The 15,128-nt window shown below is 56.6% G+C and overlaps 1 protein-coding gene across 17 annotated transcripts in view; it reads left to right on the top strand.

Moving 5' to 3' along the window:
* The window catches only part of PLEKHA6 (pleckstrin homology domain containing A6), a 111,365-nt gene that overhangs the window by 82,496 nt on the left and 13,741 nt on the right, over positions 1-15,128 (top strand). For 9 of the 17 annotated variants that reach the window (XR_006198696.1, XR_006198695.1, XM_042924684.1 and 6 more), the window contains exons 7-17: positions 106-308; positions 1,799-2,350; positions 4,033-4,555; positions 5,045-5,131; positions 6,272-6,325; positions 9,821-9,901; positions 10,793-10,861; positions 12,076-12,156; positions 12,458-12,607; positions 13,449-13,544; positions 15,001-15,112. Coding sequence is in view for 15 of the 17 variants with exons in the window: in XM_042924684.1 (XP_042780618.1) it covers positions 106-308; positions 1,799-2,350; positions 4,033-4,555; positions 5,045-5,131; positions 6,272-6,325; positions 9,821-9,901; positions 10,793-10,861; positions 12,076-12,156; positions 12,458-12,607; positions 13,449-13,544; positions 15,001-15,112 (2,008 nt within the window). In the remaining 2 variants the exon portion in view is untranslated. The remainder of the gene's footprint in view (positions 1-105; positions 309-1,798; positions 2,351-4,032; positions 4,556-5,044; positions 5,132-6,271; positions 6,326-9,820; positions 9,902-10,792; positions 10,862-12,075; positions 12,157-12,457; positions 12,608-13,448; positions 13,545-15,000; positions 15,113-15,128) is intronic. The other 8 variants (XM_042924680.1, XM_042924677.1, XM_042924678.1 and 5 more) reach the window with 8 other exon arrangements.

The following is a 15,128-nucleotide window of genomic DNA, read 5'->3' as shown; positions in this document are numbered from 1 at the left end:
TAGCTCGGTTTGCGCCTGAGCTCCTCGTGGGGAAAAGAGCTGGAGGTCAGGGGGACGGCCCGCCTGACCGCCTGTGCTGTGGGTGTGGGTGTCTTCTCCCGACAGGTGACCACGTGCTGGGTGGATGAGGCCGGGGCCAGTTCCACGCACTGCCTCTCCCCACAGGCTGAGCACGCTGGGGTCCGCACCTACTTCTTCAGTGCCGAGAGCCCCGAGGAACAGGAAGCCTGGATCCAGGCCATGGGGGAGGCTGCCCGAGTACAGATCCCCCCAGCCCAGAAGTCGGTGCCCCAAGCTGTGCGTCACAGGTGAGTCCCGGGGCACAGGGCGTGGGGGTGGGGAGTGCTAGAGAAAGAGGATCAAGGAAGCGCCCCACTCTGTGTCCTGCTGAGCCCGGCGTGCTGGCTTGAACCTCTGAGAACATGTGAGCTGCTCCTTGCCTCCTAGCAGGGCTAAGTGATTCCAGAGCCTGGAGTCTCCCTTCCCTTCCCCCTGACCGGTTCTTCCTCTTCTCTCTGGGCTGGTGGAGGCCAAGAGACAAGCCAGGTTCCATCGGGGCCTGGCCAGGAGCCAAAGACCAGGGTCATTTGCTCATTTATTCTTGGCTTTGCACATTAAACCCATGACCTCTGGAGGAGGGTAGACTCGGGTGCGAATCCCAACTTAGCTACTTGCTCACACTGTGACATCAGGGTGATCACTTAACCTCTCTGAGCCTGAATTTCCTCCCCGTGAAGGCAGCAGTTATAATCCTACCTCATAGGGGCAGCCGGGAAATCCTGACATGCAGTGAACACTCAGCCCATGGCCGCCCCATCACCCCTGCCACCTGTCGCCACCCACAGCCTCACGGCCTGTCTCTGCTGGAACCGGGTAGATGGGAGTCTTGAGTTAGATTGTTAACAGGGATCCAGAAGAAGGAGGTTTTTACGATACAGACTCCAAGTCTATTTTAGTGTCTTAGAAGTGTTTACCAGGCAACGCTGCAACAAGGATGCTTGAATCTGTTGAATTTGAGAAGCGGTAGGGAAAACATCGTCACGAGGTCCCATCTTCACTTCAGCTGAGGGGCGCACTTCCAGAAGTTTGCTCATTTAGTTCATAAATATTTACTGGAAATAGGTATGTGTGAGGCACTGTAGGGGGCGCTAGGAAAACAAGGGAAGACCAGTCTACATGCTTCTGCCTCGTGGAGCTTACGTTCAGGCGGAGTCTGTCCCGGAAGAAGCTTGTCCTGGAGAAGAAACTAGCATGCTTCTAAGCCTAGAATGTTTGAGGCAACAGCTTAGGCGCCTGGCGCCCGCCGTGTTTGATCACACGGTCCTATGAGGGGAGCGACTGTTATACCCGTCCTGCCAACGAGGAGCCCAAGACTTGCAGAAGTTAAGGAACTTGCATAGGACAGCAGGCTGAGCTGTAACGAGCCTCCATGGCTGAAACATCAAGGACAGTCACTATCATGAAGCTTTGGTGTAGTGTGCACCGAGTTTGGGGGGCTGGAGCGGGGACAGACTGCAGAGGAGACCAAGTCTGGGGTGGGTTAGTCTTGGCCATAGCTTCCGAAGGCTGGATGCAATGCAGGTCAGCAGAAGGGAGCAGAGAGTGGGCCGTGGAGAGGACCTAGAGGGGGAAAAGAGCACACCACGCGTGGGCAAGAGTGCACTGTGTTTTCGAGTAACTGCCCGGGCTGGAGCAAGAAAGCAAAATGGGCATTTGGGAAACAGAATTGTCATTCATTGAATCCCGTTTCCATCGCTACCTTCCCGCCCACCCTTCTCCACTCCTTTTTCCTTCCCAGTCTACCACCCCCTGCCCAGCTCGCTGCTGGGCTGGAGTCACTTACAACATCTCCCTTGGCATCCTGCAGCCATGAGAAGCCAGACTCAGAGAACATCCCTCCTAGCAAACACCACCACCAGCCGTCCCACAACAGCCTCCCCAAGCCCGAGCCAGAGGCCAAGACTCGAGGGGAGGGTGACGGCCGGGGCTGCGAGAAGGCAGAGCGGAAGCCCGAGAGGCCTGAAGTCAAGAGCGAGCCTCTGGTGAAAGCCAATGGCATCCAAGCCGGACCAGAACCATCCTCGGAGCCGGGCAGCCCTTACCCTGAGGGCCCAAGGGTCCCAGGGGGAGGAGACCGGCCCGCCCAGCCCAATGGCTGGCAGTATAGCTCCCCGAGCCGGCCGGGGAGCACAGCTTTCCCGCCTCCGGACTCAGAGAGTGGGGGGCACCAGCGGAACTTCCCCCCACGTGCCAACCCCGACAAGATTGCCCAGCGCAAGAGCTCCATGAACCAGCTGCAACAGTGGGTGAACCTGCGCCGGGGGGTGGCGCCCCCTGAAGATCTCCGGAGGTGAGTCCTGATGGGGCGTAGGCGTGGAGCTGGGGTGCTGCGACGGCCAGGGGCGGGGGCTGGGGTAGTAACACTTGCAGCTTCCCTTGCTGGAAGCCTTCGGGAAGCCAGGCTGAGTTGGGAAACCAAGAAGACTCCAAAACCCAGGGTCTCAGGCTTGTCCAGATCCTTTCCTGTCCCCCGTGGCACCGTCTGTGGAGTGTGACCCCTGCCCGATTCCTGCCCTCTCTGATTGCTTCAGAGACACAGGGTCAGAGTCCCCGGCACCTCTCCACAAGGATGCTGGGTGCCCAGGACACGCGCAGGCAGTCATAGGAGGGGCCTCGGCCTTGCTCCTGTCAGATACCCGTCTGTGCTTCCCACCCTCTTACAACAGCCCCTGTTCCAGCGTTTCCACCACCGTGAGCCTCACTGACTGCCAAGCCCACTCACCCCATTTTTGAACGGCTCTAATTGTTTGAAAGTCTTTATTTATTGCAGTTGTAAAAAAAGAAAAGAGGGGCGCCTGGGTGGCTCAGTCGGTTGGGCGTCCGACTTCGGCTCAGATCATGATCTCGAAGTTGGTGGGTTCGAGCCCCGCGTCAGGCTCTGTGCTGACAGCTCAGAGCCTGGAGCCTGCTTCAGATTCTGTGTCTCCTCCTCTCTCTGCCTCTCCCATGCTCATGCTCTGTCTCGCTCTGTCTCTCAATAATAAACATTAAAAAAATTTTTTTTTAAAGAAAAGAAACGAAATGAAATGTCGCCACTCACTGATCCTAGTCCTGCCCTCTAGACCAATTTCCTCCTTTGTCCAGTGACTGGCTTTCAAATACTGGAAGACATTTATTAGCCTGATAGCGTTCATCTCGTTCATCTCGGGACAAGTGGGGCTGCTGCTCCCTCCCCTGGGTGTGGGCGGCTCCAGGGACCCCAGGTGACACCTTCAGGAAGGCTACTCACCTCTGGTGGCACTCTGCTGCTCGGGACATCTGGCCCGCCCCAGGGGTGAGCGCCTCACTTGGGATGCATCCCAGGAACCTACTGGTCCCGCCCTTGACAAGAACATAAAATCTGGGGAGGTGCCCTTTTGACCCCCCTGTGTTGGGTGTTTCCCCTCCTCCCTGCACCAGGTGCCTGGTATGTTCCCTTTCCTTCAGCTGTTTGCTGCTCTGAAAGGATCTGATACATTGTGCTTCAAGCTGGGATAGAACTAACAAGGCTTAAAGTTTCTTCCCAGGAAGCTCTGAATGTGAAATTTCTAGCCTCGGGTTGTTGGTTGAAGGAGGAAGCTGCTTTTTTTTTTTTTTTTTTTTTTGAGATACAGTTGTTTTTTTTTTAATTATTGACAGAGAGAGAGAGAGAGAGAGCGCGCGCGCGCGACAGCGAGAGAGGGAGAGAGAGAAGCCCAAGCAGGCTCCCTGCTGTCACAGCAGAGCCTGATGCAGGGATCAGACTCACGAACCGTGAGATGGTGACCTCAGCCCGAGAGGGAGGAAGCTTTGAGGGAGTTTCCCTGCACCTCTGGAAGCAAGCCTCAGTGCCCAGGCAGTGGCTACCTCTGTGTGCTCCCAGGGTCAGCCTGGGGCACCATTCACCTGTTCACGGTCTGCTCTAGGCTGGAGGACACAGAGGCGGGGCTGGGGCACAGATGGGTGGGTGGGGTTGTGCTCGTTCTGGCTTCCTTACAGTGTCCTCTCTCTCAGTCCCTCTAGGTTCTACCCCGTGTCCCGCAGGGTCCCTGAGTATTATGGCCCCTACTCCTCCCAGTACCCTGATGATTACCAGTACTACCCACCAGGGGTGCGGCCCGACAGCATCTGCTCAATGCCAGCCTATGATCGGATCAGCCCACCCTGGGCCTTGGAGGACAAGCGTCACTCCTTCCGCAATGGAGGCGGCCCTGCCTTCCAGCTTCGGGAGTGGAAGGATCCTCCGGGCTACGGGCGGCAGGATGGCACCATCTGGCTCCCCGGCCCCTCCCCCTCCCGGCAGCCGGTCTATTATGATGAGCTGGATGCCACATCCGGCTCCCTGCGCCGCCTGTCCCTGCAGCCCCGCTCCCACTCCGTGCCCCGCTCGCCCAGCCAGGGCTCCTACAGCCGCGCCCGCATTTACTCCCCCGTCCGCTCACCCAGTGCCCGTTTTGAGCGCCTGCCACCTCGCAGCGAGGACATCTATGCTGACCCCGCTGCCTATGTGATGAGGCGATCCGTCAGCTCCCCCAAGGTGAGCCAGCAGCGCGCCCCCTCCTTCCTCATCCCCTGAGGTCCCCCACGAGCCTACTACCATCTGCGGAGAAGATGTGCAGGTGTGCAGGCATCTGGGACTCTTGGGGTCACTGTGCCCCATGGGGACACACACCGTATGTTGGTAGGAGCCACGATGATGCCCAGGACGCCACTGGCCCTGCAGTTCTGCCTGTGGGAGAGCTGCTTTGGGGGATGTGCTCTGACCCCTGCGCAGGAACACTGGTGCCCTTCCCCAGGTTGTGCCGGGAACCCTAATTCCTTGTCAGAGGGCAGAGAGGGTTCTGTCTTTTGAGGACTGGACGGGTCACTGCAAGGCTATCGCAGTGGATAAATGCTGCAAATCCATTTGAATTTGGAGTCTGCTCTGGGACAGGATACAAACATCCCTAACCTTGAACGTTAGTTGGTGGGGAAGTCCGTGTCCCAGCCGGACCCCCTCACCTCTCCAATCCCCTTTCTCTTCCAGTATGATTACCTGGGAGACAGGCGGCCAGTCCCTGCAGGACTGTTCCCCTACAACTACCCACCATCCCCCACGGCCCACGATAAGATGGTACGTCCTCTCCTCCCGCCCGCTGCCCGCACGACCTCTCCTCCCAGAGCGGGGGCCCAACTAGGGCAGCCACAGGGGTGCTCTGTGCCCGGTACCTGGCCCTCCTGGTTCTCAGCAACCTCTGGATACCTCCTCCCTCCCGGCCGGGACTCTAACCCCAACGCAGAGCTTGATGCCAGTTACCCCCAGCTCTGTGACATAAGGTAGAGGAGCAGGGACTGACTAGATCTGGAGGCGCGTGATGTCCTGATCGTCTCGACTCCAGAACAGCCTCCCGTCCAGCATGGTCAGGGGCTTGGGTCACGGCCTGGGAAGAAAAGTTAGGTCCGAGTGTCCATTAGCAGACGTCTTCTCCAAGTCTGCCCTTGGCCTGGAGTGCGGCTTCTGGGAAACGACACAAGTGGTGGGATTAAGGAAGAAAAGATTTTCCATGGTGTGTCTTTTCCTTTCCTCCCTGCTTTCCACTGGGCTCTCCCTGGAATCTGTTCTCCGGAGAATTTTGGTCTCCACCGGTCTCCACCCGGAGAACTGGATGGAGACGCCCCACCGGGGATGCTGAGGAGGGTCACAGGAACCAACAGGCAGAGTCCTTGTCCCCGAAGTCCTGTTGCTGACCCCTGTCCTGACACAGCCCCGGGAGGCCAGGGTGGAGGAGCCTGCGCAGGCGTGGAGGGGTGCCCCTTCCTTCCTTCTCCCTGATCCTTCTCTGTCTAAGCCCTAGCCCTGACACACAGCACGTGCACCCACCCAGAAACCATGGATTCTTCCAGAAAACCCAGGAGCTGGTAGGGAGGGCCAACTGCATTGCTTCAATGGTGCTTCCCTCTCCCAGGGGAGGGCCCGGTGGACGGGGAGCCCTGGAACTGGGGCCCTCGAGCTGGGGCCAGAGTGAGTCCCTCCTCTGGTTGAGGCGGCCAGGAAGCAACCTCGGTGCCTGCCCCCAGCCTCTTTCCTTCCCTTCCCCAGAGCTCCTCAAGGATAGACAGAGGCCTCTCTTTGACCTTGCCCCCACTCGCCCCACCCCCCCCCCCCCACCCCCGCCCCCCAGCTAACTCTTAACTGCTTTGCTTCCTTTTTATTGTTTTCTGTTGTCCTGTTCCTGTTTGTTTGTGTTGCTGTTGGGCCTCGGGCTCCGGGTAGGATGAACTTTTAGACCTTCAGTTGCAAAGAAACCTAGAGTATTTGGATCAGCAGGTAGGCAGAGCTGGTGCCCCCTCCCATTCCCCTGCCCTCCTGTCGTGTCTCCCTGCTCCTCCCCACCTTCTCATCTTCCCTCCATTTGACAACCTTTGTTGGCACCCCCCGGACACAACAAAGTGGCTTATATTTTGGTTTGCGCCTTCACGCCCCGCCCCCCTTCGCCTCAAAGCCCTTAAGTTTCCTGGGGAAAAGGAGAATAAGAAATGACCACATGAATAATTAATGCCACCTCCTATTTGTTCAGGCCAGATGGAACTGTCCCTGGGGGGTAGGCGGGAATTTGCATTTCTGCTGGAGAGAGCAGCAGAGACCTTGAACTGGGGGTGAGCGCCAGGCAGGGAGGTGGGGGGGTGGAGGGGGCTGGCTAAAATGCTAGGGATTTAGTGCAGCCTGAATCCGGGAACTGATCTATCATAGTTCACAGGCTGTTGTTAAACTATGTTGTTAAACAAACATAGTTTGTAAACCAAGGACTACAGACTTGCCCTAGGATGGTGTCTTTATAGATCCTAACGCATTTAATCTTCATAACAACCCCCGCAAGGTGGGTACTGTTGTTATCCCCATTTTAGAGCCGATAAGACGAAAGCACAGAGAGGTTAAGTAACATGCCAGGGGACACACAGCCAACAAACGGCAGAGCTTGGAATGTGGCTCTGAGATTTTGACCCAAGTTGTAGCAGAGGAAATGACTAACATGTGAAGAAGCAGGAGTCAATCCTCATCAGGATTATTTTACGCTCTTACAGTTCCAGAGAGAACCATACCCTTGACATCAGAGGCTACCGCCATAACTGTTGGTCGTTCTAGACACACAGGCCTCGATGCCTCGGGGAGATCATCCTCTTAGAAGGCGTTGGGCACTAGGAAGAATTGATATCCACGTTTTGATCAGCAGCGACAGCTCCCAGCCCTCACGGGCGTTGCATTTTACTTCCAGAAACAGCACGTGGTGTCCACACCATGAGTGGTCCAGTCCACGTGGGGATGGGTCTCCGGATGCCAGCCCAGAGCAGCGCTGACAAGTGCTGGCGTTTCTCCATAGGAAGCGGGGTCTGCAGTGCCCTGGGTAGTGAGGGGCAGGGCTGAGTGCCCTCAGGGCTCCTGGGCAGACTTTCCTTTCTGTGGCCCATCCACAGTGCCTGGCTGCACAGGACTTCAGTGCCACAGCTGGGCCCCTGCTGGGGCTTCTGGCCCTCATGACAGGGCTGGGCCCTTAGGCGGGGGGGGGAGGCTTGAGAAATAACCCTTCAGAGGACCTCCTCTAGATAAAGAATAATTTTTTTAAAAGAATAATATTCCTAAAAGGAAGTTGTATATGCTAAGAGTCCAAAATGTGGAATCAGACATTTAGTCCCAGTTCTGCCATTTTACGAGGGTTGTGGTTTTTTTGTTTTGTTTTGTTCTGTTTTTTGTTTTTCTTTTTTCTTGGAAATGTCGCTTTGTCTCCCTGGGCCTTGGTTTTCTCAATCATAAAATGGCTGTTGTAGAATCCGCCTTTTCTGCCGTACAGAGTTCCTGGAGAATCAAGTAAGAGGGTGCATGGCAACGCTTTGTCAGGCATTGGCGAGAAGTGGTCACTGCTGCTATAATGATTTTATTCGTTTTCTTCTAAAACGCAATTTAAAATATTACTTGAGCACCTTTATGGTGTATAAGGCACTGGGCTAGGTGCTTTCTCACAAAATCTAACATTTTGGACAGACCGAAGGGACACAGAGGAGAGGAAGGAATCCTACAGTCAAAGCCTGCGGGGGCTAAAAGATCCCCAAAGCCGCAGCGTGAGCGGGAGCAGAGGCCAGGGCGAGAACATTCTGGCTTCCCTCCTTTATTGCTTGAGATCCACTGGTAGGGGAAGGAATGAGATCAGTGGGTGTCCAGGAGAAGCCTGGGCCGCCTTTGCCCTCTCCAAGCCTGGTGCATTACCAGGTCTGCTTTGCCCTACACACACACACACACACACACACACAGAGGACACAGTCATGGCACACAGCAGCATGCAAACACACACATACACACACCATATACAATCACACATACTCCACACACGCACACCCCATACACAACAAACACAATCTCATACACACAGGGCTCCAGGAAGATAGGGATTGACTTGAGTTCAGATCCTTACGGAAAGATGTGGCCGATGTCCTGTTCACCGTTAACTATTTGACAAACCTCTTACTACCGCTCTTTTCAAAGCCTTTTCAATGACACTTTGTGCCATGGAAAAAAATTCCAAAGGGCTAAAAGAGGTAGAGGGATCAGATCCTAGGAAAGCCTTTGAAAATGCTGTGGACCCTGCAAAGGGGAGTGGGTGGGTACCCCTCGCCCTGCCCACAGCACACAGAAGCAAGGCTGCCCCTGGGTCACCACCTAAGTGGATAACATAAAAATACGTATGGGCGTGACACAGATTGGGCAGCTAAGGGCCGAAAACGTGAGAGCCTCCTGCATCGTGACCCCAGAAGCTCTGCCCTAACGTGGCTCTGTCCCTTCCCTCATTCACTTCCTCTCCCCAGAAGGCTTTTCCCACAGAACTTCCCTCTGTTTTCTGCTGCCTTCGCCTGTAGGTCAGTTGAGTTAAAGGGACATAGCCAAGGACGCTCCCGAATGTGTTCACGTTTTGATGTTGCCACGCTGGAACCAGTGGGGGAAATGACAGCATTTCTAGTTGATTTGGTCGGCTTGTCCTCCCTCCCTGTCCTTCCTCTCTCCTGCCCTTCCTTGTCTCTCTCTCTCTCTCTTTCTTTTTCATTTGGCAAGTAGTCTTTCCCCCTCCGTGTTCCTAATGGCCCTTGAAACGTAAAGATAACCTGTTGGGAGAGCAGTGTTCCAGCATCTGGTGTCCCTTTAACATGGCTTGCTTGTTTTGGCCTCCTTATTTGCTCCTTAGTGTCATCCAAGATCGTCATGGATGTTACCAGCCCAGCTCTGGAAACCGTGTTTAGCAATCCTTTCTACTCTAGAGCCAAGAGGTGGGCAGGGGTCGGGGAGAGAGAGCTGTGCCCACCTCTGTGTGAAGGCCCATCCAAAGAGCAGCCCCAGTTTTCTTTCTCAGCTGTTTCATTTAGTTCAAATTTGGGGAGATGGGTTTTTCCAACTGCCGGTGTGGTCTTTGAAGCAACGTGAGGAAAGAGAGTTGGGGCAGGGAGTTGACCTTGGCCAGTGTGGATGAGACCCACACGTCTCAGGCACCCTGGGGGAGTGTCACTGGCTGGGGGGCGGGGGGCGGTCTCTGCAGGGCCGTGAGCGAAGGCACAGCAGCCCTCCAGCTCCCTTCTGTGGTCTTTCCTCAGGGCACCTTCAGGGCTGGTCCTGGGACAGTTCACAAGGGGCCAGCGATGGCTAAGGCCAAACAGAGAGGGAGCTGGAGACCCCGTGAGAAGCTGTCCTGTCCTGTTTCTGGGAAAACAAGCCCAGGCGGGTGATGGGGAGATAGCTCTATGTGGGCCGGAGTTTGAATCGTCCATTCCTTCCTCTCTCCAGATGAGTGAGAGCGAGACTCTCATCAGTATGGTGAACCGCATGGTGGAAAACTCCTCCCCCAGGGCCCAACTCTTCATGCAAGTAAGGCCTCCGCCTGGCAGCATGGTCCCTGTCAACACCATTTCAGCTGCTTGTGCATGGTCGGGTCAAGCCATCTGGGTTGGGGCTTGCTCTGCCCAACCCTCCATCCACCAGGCCTCATCTCCAGGCCCCGCCTGGCCCCTCTCCTTTCATCCCACCGTGTCTCTCTTGTTCTTCATGTTCATGGGTGGACCCAAGGCCCGTTTCTCAAACCATCAAAATAGCCAGCACCACCATCCCAGGGATGGTATCACGCCAGGGATCACAAATCTGCTTTTTAATGCCCAGGACTTCTATCTCGTGTTTGTTATCTTCTTAACAGACGTCTTTGGGGGTAAGGGCATGAGGGGTGTCATATGGAACCATCCAGTGCCAAGGTTGTGTAGAATGTCCGGTGATTTCCAGATGCTTCACCAGGGGTGGGCAGCGTTTGCCGGACCCAGGTGTACTTCTGGGTTAGACACAAGCCCTGTGGCTGGTGTTCAATCTACTAAGATGATAATTCTCAAGTGTTTCTGATGCTCATTCCATTTCCTCATGCCTCACCCTCCAAAACAGCTAAGGGTTAACTGTTGTTGTCATGGTCGTTACCCAAGCCATCTGGGATCTACGCACCCCCAGAGTCCCTCCCGACAGTAGATCTTGAGCTCAGGGGAGAGGGGAGAGTAGGAGCTGGGCAGAATCAGCCTCAAGAATTGGGGAAAACCTACACAGGGGCCATCCCAGGCTTCCCAGCCGGGGGCAAAGAACTAGCTCAGATTCCCGGAATGGAGGCGGCGAGAGGTGACGGACCACGGTCTCGGACAAGAACGGAGCGAGGGTTGTCCGCGTTCCCGTCCCCACACGCCCTGCCTGTCCCCCGCTGCTGTAACCGGCCTCGTGTTCCTGCAGGTCCCTCCGTACCCAGAAGTGTTCCGGGACGGCCTCCACACCTACAAGTTAAACGAGCAGGATACAGATGTAAGAGCAGCTCTCCTGCTCCCCTGTCCTCTCCGGTCCCTCCCGCTGTCGCCCTCATCTTCGCTCTCCTCCGCTGGGGCTTTTCCTCCGTCCATCTCTGTCCTTCTGCCGGCTCTTCATACCTTTGACTCATGTCCTCTGTCGCCACCAAGACAGCATTCTGCCTGCCCCTTCCTCATCCCCTTTCTTTTCTCGTTCGTACCAATTACCCGTTCCTCCCATGCCAGCTGCGTGCGTTTCTCCACTGAGCCCTAGGCCCTCTCGTCTACAGCAGCGGGGGCTGCTTATTACAAGGAACTCAGACTTGGTTAGGAGGGACATCAGCCAGGCTGCTCTGGGCCCAGCCTGGCAGGAGGGCCTCGGTGACTGGAGGGAGGAACCTGGCCCTGGCCTCAGGGAGCTTCAGGGTAGTGTCGTACTAAATGGGCTCGGTAACGGGTTCCACAGGAGGGCAGGGCAGGGAGGCCAGGGACCAAGCAGGTGGCATGTGAGCCGGGCCTTGAAGTTCAAAGGCCCAGAAGACAAGATGTGGCTCAGTAGAAAAGAGCCAGAGAAGTGTTTGAGGAATGGCGTGAATAAAGGTGTGGATATGGGGAAAGCGTAAGTCTTCCCAGAAGAGAAGTTTGGCCTAACCTGCCTCCTCCCCATCACCACTGGCCTTGCCTGGGTAGCGGGTCCGCCCAGTAGGCCTAGGAGAGTTTCCATCCAGGCGAGGACCAGATCTCAGAAGGAAATCCCAGCCTCAGCCATCCGGAGACCCTGGAAGGAGGGGAGAGCAGGGTCCTGTGAGACTGGGGAGCCAGTTCACTGGTTTTCCCAAGACTGCCTGCTCCTCCAATCCATGCCCGCCGGGAAGGCCTGGGAGGCCCAGGCCACGTTGTCTCCTCAACCCTTCGGGAACCGGAACCCCCAGGAGGAGGGGAATGCAGGGGCTTAACATTTAACTCCTCTCTCAAGCTGACTCCCTTCCTCAGAGAATAAGCACATCTCCCTTCCCGGTAGGTCCTTGGGGAGTCTCCCAAGGCGAAGACCGTCTTCCTATTCCCAGGAGCCTCCAAGGTCAAGGTGAAGAAGGCCTAGGGTTCCTCAGCAAGGGAAAGGAGGAGGTATCCAGAGGCCAGTCCCTTCCAACCAAATTCCCAGGTCCCCATCAAACCATATCCTTCACCCCCTTCTCTCTCCCTCCCTTCCCTCGACCCCCTCGGGCCCCCCAGAAGCTGCTGGGCAAACTGTGCGAACAGAACAAGGTGGTGAGGGAGCAGGACCGGCTAGTGCAGCAGCTCCGAGCTGAGAAGGTGAGAGCCAAGGGGTGGTCTTGGGCTGGGGGCATGTGGGGACGGCGGGGTGGGGTTGGGGGGGCGGGGGGAGGCTGGCTCCGAGAGGTGTGGGTTGCCATCTCCGCCCTAAGCTGACACAGCTCTGTCATAAACCTCTGTACCGCCCTCCCCTGGAACTGCTGAAGCTCTTCCGGGGGCCCCAGCCAGGGAGGACAACCGCCACCAAGTTGCTGGGCTGAACCGTTGGGGCTCAGGCCTCTTAAAGACCCAGAGAGGAGTTATCAGGGCTGTTCACAGCCGGTCCCCTGCCCTTCTTCAGGAGAGCCTGGAAAGTGCCTTGATGGGGACCCACCAGGAACTGGAGATGTTTGGAAACCAGCCCGCCTACCCGGAGAAACTGCTGCGCAAAAAAGAGTCCCTGCAGAACCAGCTCATCAACATTCGGGTGGAGCTGTCACAGGCGACCACGGTACCCCCCCGCCCCCGTGGGCACCCCGACAGGAGAGCCGCCCCCCCCAGGCTGTCTGTGCCCTCTAGCTCCCGACTCTCCTCTACGGGCAGGAGCAGCAGGGGGCTCTTGGCCAGAAGGGGCACAAACGCGAGACCTTAGTACCGCCCTGCACGCGGCCGTGCGTATGCCGGCCTCTTCGATCCGTAGTCTCTGCCGAGGAAACTGGCTTATTTTTCACACACCGCACCTGCACCGCGATTCGATCAGGACAGGGTGAAGTCGAGGGCTACTCGTTTCCTCGGCTGTTCTCACAGCTTTGCTGCCTACCTCTGTCCTCTCCCCTGGAGATCCAGGACACGGGCGGCAGTGCCACCTCCCTCATCTCCCGTGGGCACGGGGCCGACCCTGCGGCCGGTACGCACTGCCTGGATAATGGCTCTGGGCTGCGGCGGCCAAAGGCCCAGGAAAACGTGGCCCAGAAGGGAGAAAGGTCTCTAACCCCCAGCAAGCAAACACCTCTGGGTTTTCTCTTTCTGCCCTCCCACTTTGTATCACCCAGTGTGGGAAGAACAGTAGGGTGCGGGCATCGTACGATCCCCTTGTGGCCTACCCCCACGTCTGGAGAGGACTCTGGTTTCCCTGTGTCTGCCTGCAGTACGATGGGCCACTGCGCCTCTTGTAAGGCCAGTGTTTGGCTGTCATCAGAATGTCTCAGCCCTGGGCCCTCTCCGCCTGTCCCTCTGTGCCCTCCTCCCTCGCCCTGCCAGACCCCAGGTACCTTGGCCCCGGGCCCCGCGGCGGGATGGGAGGAAGGCTTCGGCAATGGCCGCTTTCTCAGTAAACCCACCCGCCCTTGCAGGCCCTGACGAACAGCACCATAGAGTATGAGAACCTTGAATCCGAGGTCTCTGCCCTGCACGACGACCTCTGGGAGCAGCTCAATTTGGACGTCCAGGTGAAGAAGGCCCCTGGGCAGGGGAGGGGCGGTTGGCATGCCTTCCCTTCTCCTTAGGGCCACAAGAGACCAAAGTGGCTTCCTTTCCTGCTTTAGAGATCTCAGAGACTTGAGACAGGGAGTTGGTCCTGAGACAAAGGACAGGATTCAAGTCCGCTTAAAACAGACGCTTTCAGGACGAAGATAATGTGGATTCTTCTTTAGTTCCATCAAATCATTAGGAAGGAGTAAAGCTGAAACACAAGAGAGCTGGGTTAGACGGAAGGTATTTTATGACTGAAAGGATTTAACACATAAATACGGACACGGGCGTCGGTCTAGACAAGCGTATAGGTCTCTACGGGGATATAGATATGGGTATACGTGTAGCTATCCCTCGTGACCTCAGAAGGAGTGGGCAGTACGGGAGAAGCCACCCGGGAACTTTAAGATAGGAAAGAGGCTTTCCTTCCCAGGAGGGGTTAGGAACGCTCTGCTTGGAGGCAGGAGGCTGGACTCATCCACCTTGGGGAATTCTTATCCTTTCCCTCGATCAATCGTATCTACCCAAGCTGGGCAAGCCCTGTCTCTCTGATGCGGTTAATGCCCCAGTTTCCCCTATTTTCCTCCTGGCAACAAAACTTACCACCGCCCTCGCTTGCAGCTGGTTAGGGAGGGTGCGGTGAAGGCCCTCTTGGTCCAGGTCACCTGAATGCCACCGTGTCCTGTGGGCAAGCCTCACTTTCAACACGCACATTTTAGGAGGTAGGAAAGCACTCTGAGCACCAGCTCTGGAGACAAAGAGACCCAGACTCAGATGGTGGTCGCACTGCTTGCTAACGGACGGCCTTGGGCGCACATCCCTTCATCCCCAAAGTCGGGACACCTGTCACTTTTGCCTCGCAGACTTCTGGTGCGGCCGAGATGAGTTAGTGTATGCAAAGCACTTAGCGCGGAGCCTGGTACGCGGCACGGAGGAGGGTCGGGCGCTAAATAAGTGGCAGCTGTCAGTTTTCAAAGAGTGTAAACTCTAACCAAATAGAATCCATGAGTGTGTAGGCATGCATTGGGCGTGAGTGTTACGAAAGGGCTGTTTGGATACAAAGAATCTTAGTAAGTGGGGAACTCTTGCCGTTGATAACTGGCTCCCATAGTGGCCACCTAGGGGGACACTTGCTCCAAGACCACCCTGACCTCCCTGGGGGAAGCTGAGTCATGTTGACCTAACGGGGCTAACGGGGCTCTTGACTGTGATAGCAGGGCCCTCTCCTCTGGCAATTCCCGCATTCCATTTGGCAGAAGCCGAGGGGGGGCACAGTCTTCCCGTGAGAAAGAGGAACGTGCTGGAGGGCTGTGTGCCCGTCAGCGTGCGCGTGCGCACGGGGCTCTTGTCTACCGCCGGCCCAAAGGGATGCAGGGAGGAGGCTGGGACGCTCCTCACGGCCACCTCCCTTGACCTGCTCTTCTGCTGTTTCAGAATGAGGTACTCAACCGGCAAATCCAGAAGGAAATCTGGAGGATCCAGGACGTGATGGAGGGGCTGAGGAAAAACAACCCGTCCCGGGGGACGGACACAGCCAAGCACAGAGGTGGGTGCCTTCTCCA

The sequence above is a fragment of the Panthera leo genome, chromosome F3 (genome assembly GCF_018350215.1).
Source record: "Panthera leo isolate Ple1 chromosome F3, P.leo_Ple1_pat1.1, whole genome shotgun sequence".
NCBI lineage: Eukaryota > Metazoa > Chordata > Mammalia > Carnivora > Felidae > Panthera > Panthera leo.
The sequence above is the reverse complement of the archived record's forward strand: the minus strand, read 5'-3'. Positions and strand labels throughout refer to the sequence as shown.